At 42.0% G+C, this 20974-nt stretch overlaps 1 protein-coding gene across 2 annotated transcripts in view; it reads left to right on the top strand.

The window, feature by feature from the left end:
* Positions 1-18370, top strand: part of TRIT1 (tRNA isopentenyltransferase 1) — a 48329-nt gene extending 29959 nt beyond the window's left edge. Inside the window, exons 3-11 of one of the 2 annotated variants that reach the window (XM_059135566.1) lie at positions 4911-5007; positions 5724-5866; positions 8342-8484; positions 10624-10735; positions 11109-11221; positions 11483-11560; positions 14366-14475; positions 14802-14919; positions 17541-18370. In XM_059135566.1, coding sequence (XP_058991549.1) covers positions 4911-5007; positions 5724-5866; positions 8342-8484; positions 10624-10735; positions 11109-11221; positions 11483-11560; positions 14366-14475; positions 14802-14919; positions 17541-17710 — 1084 coding nt within the window. In that variant the 3' untranslated portion in view covers positions 17711-18370. The remainder of the gene's footprint in view (positions 1-4910; positions 5008-5723; positions 5867-8341; positions 8485-10623; positions 10736-11108; positions 11222-11482; positions 11561-14365; positions 14476-14801; positions 14920-17540) is intronic. The other variant, XR_009345046.1, reaches the window with a different exon arrangement.
* The last annotated feature ends 2604 nt before the right edge of the window (positions 18371-20974 follow it).

Genomic DNA, 20974 nt, shown 5'->3' with positions numbered 1-20974 from the left:
GACTGTCCCTATGTTTTAATTGTCCAGGCTTCCAGATGGCGTAGCAGGCTGGCTCAGTTGGTAGAGTATGCAGCTCTCAATCACCAGTTTGTGAGCTCAAGCCCCACGTTGAGTATAGGGATTGCTTTAAAAAATTTGGACTGCCACATATTAAGACATGAGGAAAATTCATAATAACTATAATAGTATTGAATTTATGCTGGACAAATTTATGACACGGAATAGAAAACTCAGATGCAAATTAAAATGTTTATATATATTTATCTTATGATCAAGGTGGCATTTAAAACAATAGAGAATACAGTAGTTAATATTCCTGGGATAGCTAATCTTTTTGGAAAAAATAAAATTATGACCTCATTATGTATGACATAAATTGCAGATGGATTTCAGAGTTAAATATATGTATTTTTTAAAACTTTAAAACAAATGGGATAATAATTGAGTAGTTACGTGATTTTCAAGTAGGGAAGGACTCTGTAAATACACAGTTACTAAAAAAGTTCTTTTTAAAATTTTTATTTATTTATTTGATAGACACAGCGAGAGAGGGAACACAAAGTAGGGGGAGTGGGAGAGGGAGAAGCAGGCTTCCCACTGAGCAGGAAGCCCGATGTGGGGCTCGATCCTAGGACCTGGGACCACGACCCTAGCCAAAGGTAGGCGCCTAACGACTGAGCCCACCCAAGCGGCCCTCTAAAGAAGTTACTTTTTTTTTTTTTATTTTTTTTTTTAAGATCTTTTTTTATTTATTTGACAGACAGAGATCACAAGTAGGCAGAGAGAGAGAGAGAGAGAGAGGAGGAAGCAGGCTCCCCGCGGAGCAGAGAGCCTGATGTGGGGATCGATCCCAGGACCCTGGGATCATGACCTGAGCCGAAGGCAGAGGCTTTAACCCACTGAGCCACCCAGGCACCCCTAAAGAAGTTACTTTAATGGATTTTTTTAACTCAATTTTTTCCTTTATTTTACTGTGTTAAATACAAAATTTACCACTTAACCATTTTTAAGTGTATAGTTCAGTTGTATTGAATCCCTTCACATTGTCGTGCAACCATCACCACCATCCATCTCCATAACCTTCTGGGTTTTTTTTTTTTTTTTTTTTTAAGATTTTATTTATTTGACAGAGACCCAGTGAGAGAGGGAACACAAGCAGGGGGAGTGGAGAGGGAGGAGCAGGCTTCCTGCTGAGCAGAGAGCCCGACATAGGACTCAATCCCAGGACCCTGGCACCATGACCCAAGCCGAAGGTAGATGCTTAATGACTGAACCACCCAGGCACCCCTGGTTTTTTTTTTTTTTTTTTTTTTTTTGTTGTTGTTTTGTAAGATTTATTTATTTAAGAGAGAGAGAGCATGAGTGGGAAGGTCAGAGGAAGAGGTAGAGAGAATCCCAAGCAGACTCCTTGTCCTATATGGGGCTTGATCCCAGGACCTTGAGATCATGACCTAAGCCAAAACCAAGAGTCATGGATGTTAAACTGACTGTACACCTAGGCACCCCCTGCCTTTTTTAAACAGAAGTAGCTAGCTTCCAGTATATTCAAATTAAGAATTTGTGTCAGCAAGAATATATATCAACCAGAACTAGATATCTACTGTAGAGTAACCTTGCCATGCGAGTGAGATAGGTGATAGATCTCATTCATAGTAGCATTGCTTTTGATGGCAAAAACAAACACCTAAATTCTTACTTACAGAAGAATGTATAAAATTTGCTTTGTTCATATAAGTACTTTTTCAGCAGTGAAAATGAATAAATTGTACCTACATGCAGCAGTCAATGTGGAAGAATCTCAGAAACAATAAAATGTGAGAAATTATAGACAGTCATACCGTACACATTCATACCATTTATCATAAAAGTTAAAATGCAGGCAAAACGGGTGCCTGGGTGGCTTAGTCAGTTGAACCTTCAGCTCAGGTCATGATCCCAGGGTCTTGGGATCAAGTCCCACATCTGGCAGTCTAACTGCTCAGTGGGGAGCCTGCTTCTCCCTCTCCCTCCACTGCTCCCCCTGTCTGTGCGTACACAACACTTGCTCGCTCGCTCTCTCTCTCTGTCCAATAAATAAACAAACAAAATCTTCAAAAAAAAAAAAAAAGGCAAACAAAACTAACCAATATGTTTTTGAGGGAGTTATATACACATAAGGAATAATGTAAAGAAAAGCAAGGGAATGGTAAAACCAGACAATTCAGGATAGCAAATCTCAGGTTTCCCCACAGAGAGGGGAAGTAGGGAGTTGGGATGGGAGTGAATACATAGAAGCTTCAAAAGAATTGGTAATACTCCTTTTTTACATTGGGCTCATGAGTACATGTTTATTATTAAGCTTCATAATTTACATATGTTCTTTTATTTGTATTGAATATTTTTTTTTTTAGAAAAAAAATTTTTTTAAAGGTTTTATTTATTTATTTGACAGACAGAGATCACAAGTAGGCAGAGAGGCAGGCAGAGAGAGAGAGAGGAGAAAGCAGGTTCCCTGCTGAGCAGAGAGCCTGATGTGGAGCTCGATCCCAGGACCCGGGATCATGACCTGAGCCGAAGGCAGAGGCTTTAACCCACTGAGCCACCCAGGCGCCCCTGTATTGAATATTTTATAATTAAAAATTAGCCTATTATAAACAAAATTAAAAAACACTACAGGCCAGAGGAAAAAAAGTTTGTAACATAGGAAAGGCAAATGGTTAATATCCTTGGGGCGCCTGGGTGGCTCAGTGGGTTAAGCCGCTGCCTTCGGCTCAGGTCATGATCTCGGGGTCCTGGGATCGAGTCCCGCATCGGGCTCTCTGCTCAGCAGGGAGCCTGCTTCCTCCTCTCTCTGCCTGCCTCTCTGCTTACTTGTAATTTCTCTCTGTCAAATAAATAAATAAAATCTTTATAAAAAAAAAAAAATGGTTAATATCCTTACTATATAAAGAACTCATATGAATCAATATGAAAAATACTTAAAGGGCCTGAGTAGTAATTCACAAAGGAAGAAATACAAGTGATGGTAAACATGAAAAAGTGTTTTTAGCCTTGTTGTTAAGGCCATGCAAATCAAAATAATGAGATCATATTTTTTGCCTATCAAATAGGCAGAGATTAAAAATGCAGATAATTCTTGTCTTACCTACTTTATGACACAGTTGTATCAGGTGAGATAATATATATGAAAGCCCTTGGCAAATTAAAACATATCACTAAATGTATGTTGTTGCTTTAAGACAATTTGGTTGTTCAAAAAGAGCTGATAGAAAATGGTTTCGGAGGGCAGTAAGGGATGACCCATCCCTTACAGAATTGGAGATTTCTGAGTTTAGGTAAGAACCTAAAATCAGAATTTCAGAACTGAAACTACCTTAAGAAGTATCCAGTTAACCTTCTTGATTTGACAGGCTAAGTAAGGTATTAGATACAGAGGCAGAGAGAAAGGTTTAGCCCAGTATCACAGTTGTTTCATGGATTAGGCAAGCAAGTTAAACCTTTTTCCACCAAGCATCTCCTATCCCATCTCCTTCCCTCTTTTCCACTCTCACCATTTTCCCCTTCCCTTTTTACTTCCCTTGCTCCCTTTCCCTTTGTTAATCATAGTATATATTTGAATTAATGTTACATTTACTGTAATTCTATGCTCCCTGTACTTAAGAGGAGGAATAGAGTTATTTCTCTTTTTAAAAAACAAATTGAGAGGGGTGCTTGATGGCTCAGTAGCTTAAGGGTCTGCTTTTGGCTTAGGTCATGGTCCCAGAATCCAGGGATGGAGCCCTGCATTGGGCTCTCTGCTCAGTGAGGAGTCTGCTTCTCCCTTTGCCCCTCACCAGGCTCTCTCTTGCTCTCTCCCTCTGTCTCTCTCAAATAAATAAAAAAAATCTTAAAACCCAACAACAACAAATAGAGAAAGACTGTTTCTTCTTTAATATCCTTGATTGGTAACAGCTTTCTTCTCAGCCCACCCCAACCTCTTGGGGTTCGTGGGCTTCTGGTAGAAAAGAGGTCATCTATCTCTGTGCCCACAGACAGGCTGGCAAGGGAAGAAATGCACAAATGAGTCTTTGTCTAGGTTGAAAGTCTCTTTTTATCAATTATCCTCAGAAGCAAAGCCCTTCATAAAGCAGATAATTATCTGTTCAACAGGGATTCTAAAGAGAAGAATTCAAAATAGCCGGGATATAAAAACAATAGTGGCTCAAGTTAATTCAGTGCTTACTCAATTGAAAGCAAATATTTCAGGCATCGTGGTAGGGGATTTATGTGCCTTGTCACATTTAATGCTCCTTAGAATTCAGGAAAATTTTACAGGTGAGAAAATTGAAGCATAGGCTGGATAAGTTGTCAGAGAGTTGGATCTGGTAATTGAGATCTATTTGTCCTTGGAATCTGTGCTTCTCAGTTTATCTGGTGGAGTCTCAAGTGGGGCTGAAATGTGCAGTACTACCACATAATGATGGGGACTGACTGAGTCCGTCAGTTCTGACTAAGAACCATGGCACAGAGAAACCTACTTGTATTTTATCTAAGAAGGCAGTCCCACAATGGACGTCACCGTGGTGGCTTCCTGAGCAGCTGACACTTGGTTCTCTGAGAGCCCTTGGGCTTGTGCTCATTAAACTGATTTGGAATACCAAGCAAGCTTTGAATTTTAGCAGCAAGGCCTAGAAATTTCTAGAACTGGAAGGAATTACCATCATGCATCTGTATATGGTTTGTGCAAGTCCCTCTAGAACAAATAGGAAATGCTTCTGAGAACTCATGGGAAACCATGAAGACGGATATCAGTTCGTCTGGGTTTCCACCCTTTTCCCTCTGTTCTCCAGACGAGTAAATGAATGTGGTTTCTTGCTAATACCTCCTTCCCAAGTGAGTCAGGATGCTCTTCTTGATATTAAATATTGTGATGTCTTTCTTAACATTCACATTGAAGATATATTTGCCCGAGACAAAATTCCTATTGTCGTGGGAGGAACCAATTATTACATTGAATCTCTGCTCTGGAAAGTTCTTGTCAATACTAAGGTATGTTTAGTTCACTTGTAAGTCACTGAGGAATGGGTTCCTCTTTCTTGCCAGCTAATTTTAGTGGGAGGAAGGTTGACTCTTGTCTATTTCTTAAACTCAGCAACTGTAATTTTCTTACTTAATATTCTGAAGCAAATGCCACCTCCATATATGAAGTGTGCTCCTCCAGGGTGGCCTGAGGGCAGGGGCCGTGTGTGGGAAAAATTCTCCTCTGTGAATTAATTAGCATCTTCATGTAAGTTAACAGTACATCAGTCTGACTCAGCATTTCTTGGCTTTAACAATCTGTACATCAGTGAGATGTCTAACACTAACCCTTCTGACGGAGATGCTATTGCATAGGGTGAGACTTTGCAGACTGTAATGTGTGGGCAGTCCTGGTCCACCCTGGCCACTTGCTGAGAAGACTAGACTCCTGAATATGTTAATACAGATGTGTTAGCCCTGGTTTGTGTTTGTACTTCTGACAAGGAAGCGGGTACCCGAATACTTCCCTGAGCAGGATGTCCTCCTTTGTGTGCTGTGGCCTCACCACACTACCACAGTATATTGGAATTGGAATTTTCTACGGTCTGTCTTTCACTCTATGGCAGGACCTTCTGGTTTCTCTCTGTTCTGTACTCTGAACTCCTAGCAAAGTGCCTGACATATACACTGTTGCAGTACTTGTTGAACTGTTGAATTAAATTTGCTTCTGAACCTTCTTTTAATAGCCCCAGGAGATGGGCAGCAAGAAAGTGACCGACCGAAAAGAGCTTGAAAAGGAGGATGGCCACGTCCTCCACAAACGCCTAAGCCAAGTGGACCCAGAAATGGCTGCCAAGCTGCACCCCCATGACAAGCGCAAAGTGGCCAGGTAAGAGAGCCTGGGCCTGAGTCCGTCTGGAGTTGGGCAGTCAGTTCTCCAGTGCGCCTGGGTAATGAGAGGAGTTTGGTAATAGCAGTTAGTGGAGGCTGGTATGTTCCCAGCTCAAAGGTTGCGAGGCCCTGAGGTACTGCCTCGATCCAACTCCCTCAATAAATAATTGCACCCAACTTTGTTGTTAATTTAAAATGTATAATACAATGGAGTTTTCCCTAGGGCCTAGGTAATTGTGCTTCATTTTCTATTTGATCTTTGCTTGTATAACAGTTTTCATATAAATTTTTTCTGGCATGCAGTTGGTTTACATTGTGATTTGAGTTTCATAATTGATGGTGCAATGCTGAGTTCTGCCCCAGCAGCTTTCCTAGTGGGAGGTAGATTTTATAAACTGTCTCATAGACCAGCTCACCTTCACATGTGGAGGCTTTCTTGAAGGGAAGAGCGAGGTGGTGAATGAACTCATAAGGTCATGTTTTCTTAGGTTTGTTTTGAAATTGCAGCCTCGTGTGGTAAGTTTATTCTTCTGCAGTGTTGGGAGTGAAACCGTATCTAATGAAGTGGGGTAGAGGATCTGATGAAGGGCGGTTGATTAACACAGATAAAATACTAGAGCACCATCTGGTATTGAGAGGGATTATGAAGTAGTCCACTCAAATGAATAATCTAGATGAGTGTTTCTTAATCCTTTTTCACTATCTCCCACCACCCCATATATACCCAGAGCCTTTTTATTTTGTGCTAATTCTGCCTCCCTGCCTCCCTGTCCTCCATGGAATGTAGTACTAAAGAATAATATTTCTTTGGGTATGGTTGCCCCTCGGAGTGTCACACACCATTGTACTGTCTAGGTATTTTTGCTTCCTTCAGAGCTGTGTCACCTCAGGTGATAATGCACATTCTAGATAAATGAAATTTATACTTCCAGTGTCCAAACATTTTATTTTAAAAAATATTTTAATAGAGATATTTCAAAAATTTTTGGAGAACAAGAACATTAAAGATGAACAGTTTTATGTTTTATGATGTAATTCTAGTTTGGTCTTTATTACCCTCTCTTTTTATTTATTTATTTTTAAAAAAGATTTTATTTATTTATTTGTCAGAGCAAGAGAGAGCACAAGCAGGAGAGGCAGCAGCAGAGCAGACAGAGGGAGAGGAAAAGGAGGCTCCCCACTGCCCTACCCACTGAGCAGGGAGCCCGATGTGGGGCTCAATCCCAGGACCCTGGGATCATGCCCTGATCATGGTGCTTAACTGACTGAGCCACCCAGGCTCCCCATCCTCTCTTTTTACTAATGAGTTTTATCTTATCACCTCTCTGCATTTTGCTGCTTATAAACTAGTTATGTGCCAAGAATTGTGTCTTAGAGTCAGTAGCCTCTGAACAAGCATTCTAGAGTCCCTTCTTTGGAGAGGACTGGAAGACTTTGTTCATCTTTCTTTTCTTTTCCTTTTTTTTTTTTTTTTTTTTTTTGAGGTTTTTAATTTATTCGTTTGAGAGAGATAGAGCATGAGCAAGGGGTGGGGGTGGAGGGGCTGAGGGAGAAGCAGACTGCCACAGAACAGGGAGCCCAATGCAGGGCTCCATCCTAGGACCCCAGGATCACAACCTGAGCTAAAGGCCAGCACTCAACTGACTGAGCCAACCAGGTGTCCCTCATTTTTCTTTTATTTTGAGACTGTTTCCTAATCTCCAGATAATTGAGATTATCTGTTACCACGATTTTTCCTCATAGGTCTTCTTTGAGTGACCAGTGGTATAGAAAGACAAGGGTCTCTACTTTTGTGTTAGGGTTTCAGGAAGTAGAATTGGGTCAGGAGGGAAAGATCACTTTCAAGCTGAATGAATAAGTTGCAGTCACCCAGAGTGGTGGCATGTAGATTCGAGAGTTGTATTACCTAGGGCTGCATAACTGAGGCAGACAGAGTGGAGGTGGCTGAAGAGTAAGAATGTGAGTTCTTTCTTCAGTGGTCTTTGTGCTAGTAGAGGACCAAATCAGAAGTGTTCTTCGTTAATTCTAGACCTGTGTAAAAAAAAGTTGATGAGCTGGATATACGACATACTTCTGTACTGTGGGAAAGGCGTTCCAGCGAGACTGGACTTGCTGGCTTTTAACAGTCTCCCAAATAAGCTCTTTTACTGCTTACCTGACAGTGAGTGAGCCCCATTCTGTTTGTGTGGAAGAAGCCTGCTGTTTTTGAACCTGAGTTTAGAAAAGTTAATGTATGTTTAGAAGAATAGTAGTATTCTTACTTGACCTAAAATTTTCTTTAGGACTGTTTCCCGAGTAGCTGTAGGATTGGAATAACCGCAGACCTTCATGGCTTCAGGAACTTAAACAGTGAAAATGAGAAAGAGGTGGTTCTGTAATAAATAGCCTCTCTCCTTGTTTCATTTGAGAATCAGTATTTTCTAATGGTTTTTATGGGTGTGTTCCCCCTCCCTCACCCCTTTAAATGACTTAGGAGCTTGCAAGTGTTTGAAGAAACGGGGATTTCTCATAGTGAATTTCTTCATCGTCAACATGCAGAGGAAGGTGGTGGTCCCCTTGGAGGCCCTCTGAAGTTCCCTAACCTTTGCATCCTCTGGCTTCATGCTGACCAGACAGGTAAAAGCCCTTTGGTGCCTTAGAGTCCATCTGAAATAGAGCTTATTATATATTTATATATATAATGCCCAGAACCATGAGTGGGTCTTAATAAGCACTAAACAAGTGTTAGCTCTTAATTTTATAATTACCGTGATTCATTAACTTATTAAGGCACAGTGCCTTTCCCTTAGCTATCTGTCTGGAAAGGGAAGTAGGTGCCCCTGGCATTAGGATAAGATACCAAGGATGGGATAAGAGGAGATGGGTGGGTTGGGTAAGAGACTGCCATCCAGGGATGGTCTGAAGAGAAAGAGAAGGAAGGCTTTGAGGAAGGAGGTCTGACTCCCTGGTTGGCTGGGTGGAGGCCGCAGACCTGAGAAATGGGTATGATGATTATTAGCCTGATTATGGTTTGGTGGGTGGTTTTTTTTTTGTTTTTTTTTTGTTTTTGTGAAGTATGATAATGCCTTGGGATAGTACTAACTTCTCCATCCAGCTAACATTCAGTAAACATTCAATGAAGTGCTGGTATGCTGCATAGTTACTTGGATTTCAGAGATGAACGTGAGACCGTGCCTGGTTTTTAGGAGCTCCCGGTCTAGTGGTGCAGCAAACAAAGATAGCTACTACATTGTGCTAAATGCTAGGCTAGAAAGTACCTTGAGGCCACAGAGAAGGGATACCCATTTTTAAGGATAACCTGTGGGCTGGTCTCTATGTGAACAGGCAGCATAGTGTAGCGATTAAGAATATGGTCTTTGAGCCAAACTGCCTGGATTCAGATTCCTGCTCCACCATCTTTTAGCTGTGTGAGTTTCAAGGCAAGTTAGTTAACATTTCCTATGCCCCAATTTTCTCTTCTGTAAAGTGGAATTAATGTATTAATAATAATACATATATGTATTGAGGATTAGATGAATTACAACATACAAAGTGGTCAGATATGCATGTGATGAGTCCTTAATAAACAGACTTTTTAGGAATATCGAATAAGAGGTTACTATTACTGCAGGCTGAGAAGTAGCAATGGCAGATAATGTAGAGCATGGTTGAAATGGTGAAAATTTGTTAAATTGATCTCATGTGCAAGTTCATCAAAAAAGGTAATTTTTTAAATGAAATTTTTGTGAATAAAAACATGTATTGCAGTTCAGCATAAAATAATGGAATCTGATTCATAATAAAGCTGAACACCACTTTTGGGCATAAAAAAGTTTTATCATCCCATCTGAATGATTATGACCCCTGACTCTTTGCTCTTTTGTCTGGCTCAGTAGTTCAAGATGTACCTAGGATGGCTTTGGATTAAAGTTCCTTGTTCCTATCCGTGATGTCATCTGAAAGTTCTTTTTTTTTTTTTTTTTTTAAAGATTTTATTTATTTATTTGACAGAGAGAGATCACAAGTAGGCAGAGAGGCAGGCAGAGAGAGAGAGGAGGAAGCAGGCTCCCTGCTGAGCAGAGAGCCCGATGTGGGATTCGATCCCAGGGCCCTGAGATCATGACCTGAGCCGAAGGCAGCGGCTTAACCCACTGAGCCACCCAGGCGCCCCCATGAAAGTTCTTAAATATAAAAAGAACACAAAGCTAGAGTAACAAAGATAATGGAAAAAAGTAAGAAGGATAACCAAGGGGTGTCTCAGTTACCTCTAAAGTAAACAATGAATATACATTCCATAATAAAATATTTGTCTTTCCTAATAGCTGTAACTGTATGTTTTCTCTCTCTCTCTCTCTCTTTTTTAAAAGACTTTATTTATTTATTTGACAGACAGAGATCACAAGTAGGCAGAGAGGCAGGCAGAGAGAGAGGAAGGGAAGCAGGCTCCCTGCAGAGCAGAGAGCCCAATGTGGGGCTCGATCCCAGGACCCTGGGATCATGACCTGAGCCAAAGGCAGAGGCTTTAACCCTCTGAGCCACCCAGGTGCCCCTGTATGTTTTCTCTTTATATAATAAGACCTGTGGTTCGTTTTGGCTGTTTTTATTGAAGTGCGATCTTAAGTATGACATCTATAATATGAGTTATTCTATAATCTTTGAACCCTTTCTTACATTTGAACAAATGTATTTCTTGTAGCAGCCTGTCCATTCATCATGTAAGTGTCTAGTGGGCCACCTACAACAGGCTTGCTGGTTGATGGGCTAATGTGATTGAAGTTCTAGATGAGCGCTTGGATAAGAGGGTGGATGACATGCTTGCTGCCGGACTCTTGGATGAACTAAGAGATTTTCACAGACGCTATAATCAGAAGAAAGTTGCAGAAAATAGGTGAGGATTTGGCCATTTCTTTGACCCACTCTCCCTCCCTTGCTTTCGGTCAAAAGACCATAAATGTAATACTGGCTTTGGATCTACTTGTAAATTAGCCTTTGTCCTTGGCATTGGCAAGGCTTGTTGGAAGGCAGTCTAGTGTACTTGTTACAGTTGCACTTTTCTAATCTGTCAGACATTCCTAGGAACGAGTTTTCAAGAGAACTAACCAGGGAGCTGGTGGTGGGTGGTGGAAGAAGGAGTTTAGAGAATATGTAACTGTTGAGGATCTCAGTTTCTCATCTATGAGATGAAATGGCTCAGCTAGATAGATCTTCTCTAAGCCCTCTCAGATGCAGTGGCTCATCTGCTGATGCTCTCCTGTTCCCAGCCAGGACTATCAACACGGTATCTTCCAATCCATTGGCTTCAAGGAATTTCACGAGTACCTGGTCACTGAGGGAAAATGCACACCAGAGACTAGTAACCAGCTCCTAAAGAAAGGTGTGAATTCTTCCATCTAACCTAGTCTTGGACATCCTTGGATGGCAGAGTGCACCGCTGATATGGTCTGAGAAAGAACTGAGGTCAGAAGAGTCCCAAATGGCCTTCTCCCAAATGGTCTTCAACTCAGAACTGAGATTTTTGTCTACCAAGTATACTCCAGTGTGCTGCTATGGTTGATTTCTCTTCTGCTGGTCTGGGAGGGCTTGCCTTTTGGCTGGGTCAGAACTTAGAGGTTCTTAGATCTACCTTGTCTTTCAGGTATTGAGTCTCTGAAACAAGTGACTAAGAGATATGCCCGGAAGCAAAACCGATGGGTTAAAAACCGATTTTTGAGCAGTAAGTCTCATGTTTTTCCTTACCCCCTGGGTCCGTTTCCAGTAGAATATAGATCCTTAGCTCACCCAGAAAAGGAACTTTAGTTTCTGGACCTGTCCCAAGCTTTGGGGACCCGATCTGGGAGAGGGTCTACTGCATCAATGACTGTGCAGGATACTTCTTCGTAATGTCTCAGAAAACAAATGAAATCTTTCCAATGAGGAGTTGAACATTCAGGTGGTAGCTGCAAACAGGTTAAGAGCATACTAGCAACATCGCTATAGAGTTGGTGCTCAAGGGTGACTTCAGCTTCAGATTTTGTACATGAAGTGCAGTCAGATTTCTTTAGGGAGGCTTTCCTAATTCACATGGTTCTCGGGCATCTGGCTGGCTCATTTGGAAAAGCATGTTACTCTTGATCTCAGGGGTCCTGAGTTTGGGCCCCATGCTGGGTGTAGAGATTACTTTAAAAAAAAAAAAGAAAAAGAAAAGAAAGAAAGAAAATGGTTCGTAGACCACATGAGCAGTTGCAAAAGTCAAACCTACATCCTTGCTCCCAGCGTTGCCTTCACTTTCCGGTACGTGGTGCTTCCGAGTGCTGCAGCTTTGCCTTCAATTGAACAGCACTTTTAAGGAACAGGGAAGGAAATTCTCCTTTATTTGACCTTGTTCTGTGTCTTTTAGTATATGTGCTGCCGAAGTGAGGACTGTGTCTTTGACACTAAATTTGGTGCTATACATATATTACTGAGCCTGTGAGGTAGGTGTTATTCTTTGATTTTTGCAGATAAGGCAAAGGAGGCTTCAGGAAGTTAAATATATTGCCAAAAATCTGCCAGCTGAATAAGCAATACTGATTACAGGCCTGACACCCACCCACCACACACACATTGTACTTTTTAGTGCTCTTCTTGATTCCTATAGCCATAACTTTAGCTAGACAGCATTGCTGTTGGGCCTCAGGTAAGAAATTGTGCAGTTATGAGCTAAAAGGAGATTACCTTAAAAGAGATTACGTGAAACACCAACTTTATCTTATGGACATTTCTTAAAAATGCTTCTGAATCATCTCCTGTTTGCCTTTTGCTGTTAGATTTCTGCTTTCAGTTATAGATAAGGACAGCTGAGGCCTCCTCTCTGCTCTTCAGGGCCTCTGAACAGAAACATCTCGATCCGTGTTGTTGACCACCAATAGCTGAAGTTCTTTCTCCCACACTCGCTCTCAGCCCAGCATCTCTGGGGTAGTTCTGGCACCAAGGGACTCTTTATACTTACTTCTACTAACCCTGCTTTCTCTGCATGTCCTGTCAGATAGGAGAATTCTTGGCTTCAGCTAATACCGAAATCGAATTGCATCAACTGAAATTCACTACTACAGATTTCTAGTGCAGCTTCTCCTCTCCCCAGGGCTAACAATTAGTCTGTAACAAAAGATGTTTTTTGTAATGATTTGAGACTTCCCCCTGTGGTAAAGCCACAATAACTCCCCCATCCTGAGTCAGGAGGGATTGATGGCACAGTGCATCATCTGCCCATTCCTCATTCATGTGTATGCCGGCTCAGTCCTGGTGCTAGAGTGAAAGGCACAGCTGCCTTATAAACCAGGAGCTGTGTGTGATTGGCCAGGGCTAGTCTGCTGGGACATGGCTCTGGCAAGAAGCCAGAGGGACTTCCCCGCCCCAACTTGGCCTTGGACCCAAGCCAGAAATAGCAGCTGGGAGCCGAGAACTTGTTGAAAGGTGCTTAGACAGGGCACAGAAACCCAACAAAGGACTGAGAGGGGAAAGGAAAATATAGAGTGGCCTGGAAACAGGTGCAGAGCTTAGCCAAGGCCAGGTGTGCTGTGGATGCTGCCTGCACCCTCCCAGTCTCACCTTTCCATGTGGTGGCAGGTGCAACGCAGTCCATTTTATGAAGAATCTTACTTGTGGTTGGCACAATCAAAAGGCCAGCACCTGCCAGCCGTTGGCATCCGAAGGACTTTGATGTTTTTGTCCATGCGGAGATGCTCTTTGCCTTTAAACAACTGACTTGACCTAGCTATGGAAGGCAGTTTAGTGTGTCCATTGACAGGGGAAGCTACCAACAGAGACTAAACAGTGTTGGCTCCAATGGGCAGAATGCCTGTAGCTTTACTCTAGTCCTAATAAAGGTGTCCCTAGTCACCTCTCCATACAGAAGTATTTACGAAAGGGTATTTCTTGAATACTCTAGATCTGTTTCCTGAAAGAAGGGGCTCACCTAGTTCAGTAAAGGCTTCTTTCTAGTTCTCAGATATAGTGGCTCATTGATAGATATTCTTCTGTCTCAGTCCCTGAATATCCTTATGGTATCAACAAGTTTCATAAATGCCATACTGCTGAAGGGATATATACAAACCTGAGACTAGTGTCTGTTCCTAAAGAAAGGTGTGAACTCTCTTGCCACAAGAGGAACATCACTGTAAGATGATAGGCAACTTAGAACAGGCATTTACTTCAAACTGTTATTTACTCCTTTGATATGCTATCTTCATATTATAGCCCACATGGTTGTCACTAGAGCTGTTACTCTGTTCTGTTTTTCTGACTGATCTGGAAGATCCTATCTCTAGAAGTCTCTAGATTATTCGGGTAGACTAGTTGGCTACAGATCAGTAAACCTTCTTGATCATTCTTGTATTGTATGTAGTTGTTTGGTTCATGTTTCTGGCTAGAATGAATGTTATGATCAAAATGTTTATTCCTTTGGCCCCTTTTATTTCCTTTGAGGATTTTGGAGTCCTGGGAGCAGAATTGAGTGGGTCTTTGAGGCTGACTTCTCACAATTTCTCTTTGTCATCATTAGGACCTGGTCCCAGTGTCCCCCCAGTATATGGCTTAGAAGTATCTGATGTCTCGAAGTGGGAAGAATCTGTTCTTGAACCTGCTCTTGAAATCGTGCAAAGTTTCATCCAGGTGATCATTAATCACAGTACTGCGTATTGTCTGGCTTTCAGAGACCTTTCCTTAGTTGGCACCTTTGTTGGCAGGAAACCAAACTTTCTTTTTCATGGAATAGAGCAGAAGAGTTGGCTGCTTTTAGATCTCTGGAGGCTGTGTTTCTACTTTTACATTTACAAAGGTTGCTAAAATCTGTCTATAGTCCACCTGTTCTGTGGGATGAGAAAAAGGAATCTTGGGAAAATCCCACTTCCCTTAATATCAGAGAATGAGATCCAAATCTCTCTGAGTCGATTGCTTCTCTCCCACCCTGCCACCCCCCACCCCCCTTGTTCTTTCAGGGCCGCAAGCCTGCAGCTGCTCCAGTAAAGATGGCATGCAATGAAATGGAGAACAAGAGAAGTTACCACATGTGTGACCTCTGTGATCGAATCATCATTGGGGACCGTGAATGGGCAGGTGAGTCTGGGAAGGACACGGAGAACTGTAAGGGTGATTCACAGTGACCTTGTGAAATTTAAGGTCTTTGATGGGTTGAATGCTTGAGTCTACTTATTTGTAAAGGGACGGCCAGATTCCTCTAAGAGCCCCTAAGTACTCAAATTTTATAGAGACTTTCCCATTTTGGAGAGTTATCTTTGTATTCTGATTTTCAAAGGAAGATCATATGCGCTCCATCTTCAGCTAGAGTAGATATTTTATTTATTTTTTAAGATTTTATTTATTTATTTGACAGAAGAGAGAGCACAAGCACAAGGAGGGGAGCAGCAGGCAGAGGGAGAAGCAGGCTCCGCACTGAGCAAGGACCACCCCCCCAACGTGGGGCTCAGTCCCAGAACCCTGGGATGATCTGAGCTGAGGGCAGACGCTTAACTAAACTGAGCCACCCAGGGGCCCCTAGAGTAGATATTTTATTCTGAGAGATCTGCAGTTAACTTTCCAGAGCTCCTTTGACTTTCCTGAACCTACCTTCTAGGAATTTCTTGGCCTTTCATGTTTAAAACTCAGTGTGGATGAGGTGAGATTGTAAGGGAAACCAGCCAACTCACCCAAGAGACCAAGGAAGCAGAAACAGCTGGGAGGGTAGGGGGAGTTCAGTTACTCCTCCTGAGTACAGTCTTTGAAAATGGGATCTCTTTGGTAATTTTTAAGGTAATATATTGAAGTGGTGGTGATTGCTAAAGCTGTGATGAAGAGTGTTAAGCTGTGAAAGCAGGGGCACCTGGGTGGCTCAGTAGGTTAAGTGTCCAACTCTTGGTTTTAGCTCAGGTCATGAACTGTGCTCAGCGGGTAGTCTGCTTTGGGGATTCTCTCCCTCTGCTGCTACTCTGTCCCCACCCCCTTCCCCATGCATGCGTACACACTCTCTCTTTCAAATAAATAAATCTTTAAAAAAAAAAATCTTAAAAAAAAAAAGATGCTATGAAAGTCAGACTTGTATAAAGGAGGTGGCCAAAGGGTGATGTCTTCTTTAAAGGTACTCTTGACTAAGCAGCATGGGCCCTGACCTTAGGCTCTTTTTCACTATTGTAGAGCCTGGATTCACTTCTGCCACAGAGTCACACTGAACTCCCCTGTCGGGTTCTTGCAGTCCTCTAGTCAAAGCCCAGAAAAGGCCAGGGCCTCCCAAATCTTGAGTTTACATTCTGTTTGGAACTTTTTTTTAAGGCTCACTCCTTTTGAGTACAGTAGGGCTTATAGGGACCCAGTGGCTAGAATCCTGTTCAGAGCACTGCCGTGAATGGGATTCTCCTAGAAATAGAGTTTTCTCCCCATACCAACCAATAGAATGATTAGTTCTGTTAACTGGTAATGCTGGCAAAATGAACTCCATTGTCAGAGATTGGGGATGGCGTGATTTGCCCAAGCAGCAGAAGAAGCCTCGATTGTCGTTGGTTTATAATGATGAAAGGGGAAGAGAAAGAGAGTGTCTGATTGTTTTTTTTCTAAAGGAAACTTAGTGGTTCAGTTTGTCTAATGTCCTTCAGGGATAGCCTTAAAGAAACAACATTTGTGAGCCTTTGTGAGCTTAGCTTGTGTGAGCCCTTCTATAGTGCCATCTGTCAAGTCCTTGCTCCCATCTCCTGCTGCCGTGGCGAGCCAGGCCAGAAGCCCTTTCTTGCCTTAGGCTCTAGCTGGAGAATAAAGCTGACTTTTTTCCCCCAAGTAAACTTTTCTTTGACTTCTAAACCTCTTCCTTACTTGTTTTTTGCTTTGAAACCTTAAAATGATATTTTTAATAGATATCAAAGATAATTTAATCTGGTTGTCTATGTCTTTAGAGGCTTCCAAAGAAAATTTCCTTGAAAAAGAAAAAGTAGAAAGAAGCTAGTATGAGGATGGGAACAGTTTTCATGTATCAGGCAACAGTGACCTTTCAGTTTTACTGCTTCTGTGGGCTCTCAAAAAGGATTGGCAGAGAAGAATGCTTCCTGTTATCTCTCTGGAGCATTGTGTGCTTGGAGAATGGGAACCTTGTGGATTAGTCATTCAGATGGCTTGTCTAACCCAGGCAGAGGGATGTCAGATCAGCAGGGGTAACCTGTGTGAGCAGGAAAGAAGTGCAAGGACAGCTCTAGGTCTGATGTGGGACAGAGCATCTGTTCTGCAATATAGACAAGGATTTGGATTTGTAACTTTTTAGCTGAGTGAGTTGAAAGGTAATCTATCTGTAACAAGAAGCCACGTTATGGAAAATTGAGTCTAGAGCCCTGATTCTGGAAAGTTTCATCTCTTTTTGTACTATAGGTGAGCCAAAGAACTTATCTGCTGTGTGTCCTTGGACAAAATCTAAGTCCTTGGTGAAATTCAGTTTCCTCCTGTATAAAATGAGCTGAATAATACTGTCCTGCAAGATGGCTGTGAGGATTAGTGATGTAAAGCACCCAGCAGGATACACTGACTGCATAGTAGCTTGTTGGCCCTGTAACTTCGCCTTCCCTTAAAAATGCTACGCAGCTCTTACAGTATGTGTTGATCCTGTTATTGTTAAAGAAAAGGATTATATAATTAGTTTTGTATGCTTCTAGGATTGATTCTAGAAAGTTCTAATGAGTTGTTTTTGTTTTGTTCTGTCTTAGCACATATAAAATCCAAATCCCACTTGCACCAACTGAGGAAGAGAAGAAGATTGGACTTGGATGCTCTTGCTACCATTGAGAGTCAGAGTATTTCTCCAGACTGTGACAAAGAGCCTGAAGAGAAAGGGTCCCCAGGGCAGAATGAGAAAGAGCTAAAATCTGGTGTTTAAAGAGAAATGTCCAGTAGCCTTTGCACAGGTAGGGACACAGTTCAGGAGGGAGGGCTATGTCTGTGTCCCTGTCTGGACTGAGGAGTGCTACGCAGAAAGCCCCCACCATTTTCTTTCTGCAGTGGTGTAGTTTCAGTGTTCTTTGTCATGTAAACAGCAGGACTTGTTAGCTCCCTGTTTGGCTGATGTGCCTGGTAATGATGATTTGGGGAAGGAATTTTTTTTCTTTCAACCCAAAAGGTTCTATTTTTGAAAGAGGCACAGATTGCACTTTTTAATACTTGAGGATCTTTTTGGTAATGAATACCTGAATTTCCTATATCCCTTAAAAAAGAAGTTTTATGTCCCTGACTGTGGCTAAAAATACCTCATTTCCACTTCTATAAAAGATGACTGAAGTATTGTGAGCCACAAATCAGGAGTTTTGGATTTGGGTGAATGGCAGGAAAGGCCCAGCCCCAGTGAGATGATTAAGTGAACTCAGCCAATTGTTGGATTCCACTGAGAAGGAGAGAAGGAGGTGGTCATGATGTGGCTTGAAAACTAAAGACTTTGACATTTGTTGAGCTCCTGTGTGATAATTACTATCACTGCTATCTTTTTATTGAGTTAAGAGTCTATATTTTTATTAAAAGTTAAATAAAGAAAAAGTTTCTAGGAGTCTCTTTAGTCCTTAAAAAACATATATATACCATGTCTAGTTTATACATAGTAGGCTCTGTAATCAATATACATGATAGCATTGGGGCACCAGGGGGCTCAGTTGGTTAAGCATCCTAAGGGCACCTAGGTGGCTCAGTTGTTGGGCATCTGCCTTTGACTTGGGTCATGATCCCAGGATCCTGGGATCGAGCCCCACATTGTGACTCCCTGTTCAGCAGGAAGCCTTCTTCTCCCTCTCTCACTCCCCCTGCTTGTGTTCCCTCTCTCGCTGTGTCTCTGTCAAATAAATAAAATCTTAAAAAAAAAAAAAAAAAAAAGCATCCTATTCTTGATCTCAGCTCAGATCTTGATCTTCACGTCCTACATTGGGCTCCACACTGGGCTTAGATCCTATGTAAAAAACAAAACAAAACAAAAACATGATAGCCTTTTCTCAAACTTAACATTCGTCTTAATGATCTTTCTGTCTAGTCACTATTCTTTTTTAAAGATTTTTATCTATTTATTAGAGAGAGAGACAGCAAGAGAGGGAACACAAGCCGGGGCAGTGGGAGAGGGAGAAGCAGGCTTCCCACTGAGCTGAAAGCCTGATGCGGGGCTCAATCCCAGGACACTGGATTGAGTCGAAGGCAAACGCTTAATGACTGAGCCACCCAGGTGCCCCTGTCTAGTCATTATTTAGCAAATGTTTATTGAGCACTTACTATATTCCAGGAAGACATAGAGGGTTATTGGAGATGTGTGATTTCTAGCAGTGTTGAGTACATGTATGTATTTAGCATAAAATTAAGCATTTTTGTGTTTATAGTTCAGCAGCATTAATTATGTTCATAATGCTATGCAACTATCACCTCTATTTCCAGAATTTTTCATCACCCTAAACAAGGTGTATCCATTAAGCCATAACCTCATTCAAGTAATACGTTATTTGTTCAGAATCTACTAGATGAGAGGCTAGAGGGAAAATGGAGATAAAATGAGATGTCGTTCTTGTTTTCAGGGAGCTTTGTTCATACTGTACCAACAGCCAGTCTAGGGAAGAGAATATCTAAAGGCCATAAGAGGTGTGTATATATTTTGTGTATTATGCTTTGGAGGGGAGGAAAGAGAGGGGAAGAGGATCATGGAAGAAGGAGCATTTCTGCTGGACCTTTAAAAGCAGTTCTTGGTAGGGTGCCTGGGTGGCTCAGTGGGTTAAGCCTCTGCCTTCAGCTCAGGTCATGATCCCAGGGTCCTGGGATCAAGCCCCGCTTCGGGCTCTCTGCTCAGCAGGAAGACTGCTTTCCCCTCTCTCTCTCTGCCTGCCTCTCTGCCTATTTGTGATCTCTGTCTGTCAAATAAATAAATAAAATCTTAAAAAAAAAAAATAGTAGTTCTTGGTTAGCTATGTGTAGGAAGAGAGGATAAAGAACTATCAACCCTGGCTGACCTTTTTTAAAACACTGCTGAATTCCATAGCCTTACCTTTTTTTTCTTTTTCCTTCTAACATTTTTTAAAAGTCATTTTTTCCACTAAATTTGTTTACATACTTCAAAATCAAAATGATATCAAAAGACATTCATTGAGGGGCCCCTAGGTGGCTCTCCGCCCTATCTCTGAAATAAATAAAATCTTTATTTAAAAAAAAATGTTTTGTATTTGAAAGAGCACAAGCAGGGAATGGTAGAGGGAACTGGGCAGAGAGAGATGCAGATTCCCTACCCAGCGGGGAGCCTGACGTGGGGCTCCATGCCAGGTTCCTGACAGGATCTTGACCTGAGTGGACGCCCAACCAACTGACCCACCTGGGTGCCCCTAAATAAAATCTTAAAAAAAAAAAAAGACATTCTTTGAGAAATGTCACTCCCATTTCTATCCCCTTCTCCCCAAGTAGATACTTACTAGTTTTCTAATCTCTCTCAAGAGTATTTATTTATTTATTTAAAAGGTTTTATTTATTTATTTGACAGAGAAGCAAGCTCCCTGCTGAGCAGGGACCCTGATACAGGGCTCAGTCTCAGGACCCTGGAATCATGACCTGAGCCAAAGGTAGACGCTTTACGACTGAGCCACCCAGGGGGCCCTCAAGAGTTTTTTAATGCAAAAATGAACAAATAGAAATATGTATCCACACCCTCCACAACCCCCCCGCCACCTTACCCAGAAGATAGCCGTTAGCACATACTCTCTTCATCTGTCACCTCCCCTGTAAGCAGCATCTGGGTGTACATGGATTTCTTTTTTTTTTTTTTTTTTTTTTAAGATTTTATTTATTTATTTGACAGACAGAGATCACAAGTAGGCAGAGAGGCAGGCAGAGAGTGAGAGAGAGGAGGAAGCAGGCTCCCTGCAGAGCAGAGAGCCCGACGCGGGGCTCGATCCCAGGACCCTGGGATCATGACCTGAGCCGAAGGCAGAGGCTTTAACCCACTGAGCCACCCAGACGCCCCTGTACATGGATTTCTCCTGCTACCTCTGTCAGGTCTTTTGTGTTGGGCCTTAACCATTTATGCTAGATTCCCCAGTTAACTCCAGCAGGGTTCACTTAACCTCATACACTGAACTTAATTCAGATGCTAGGGCTTAGGCCCAAACCAGTCTCTGACAAATTCTTAAGCTAT

This window comes from Mustela lutreola, chromosome 10 (genome assembly GCF_030435805.1).
Source record: "Mustela lutreola isolate mMusLut2 chromosome 10, mMusLut2.pri, whole genome shotgun sequence".
Taxonomy (NCBI): domain Eukaryota; kingdom Metazoa; phylum Chordata; class Mammalia; order Carnivora; family Mustelidae; genus Mustela; species Mustela lutreola.
Note: the sequence above shows the minus strand (reverse complement) of the source record. Positions and strands in the feature narration are given on the sequence as shown.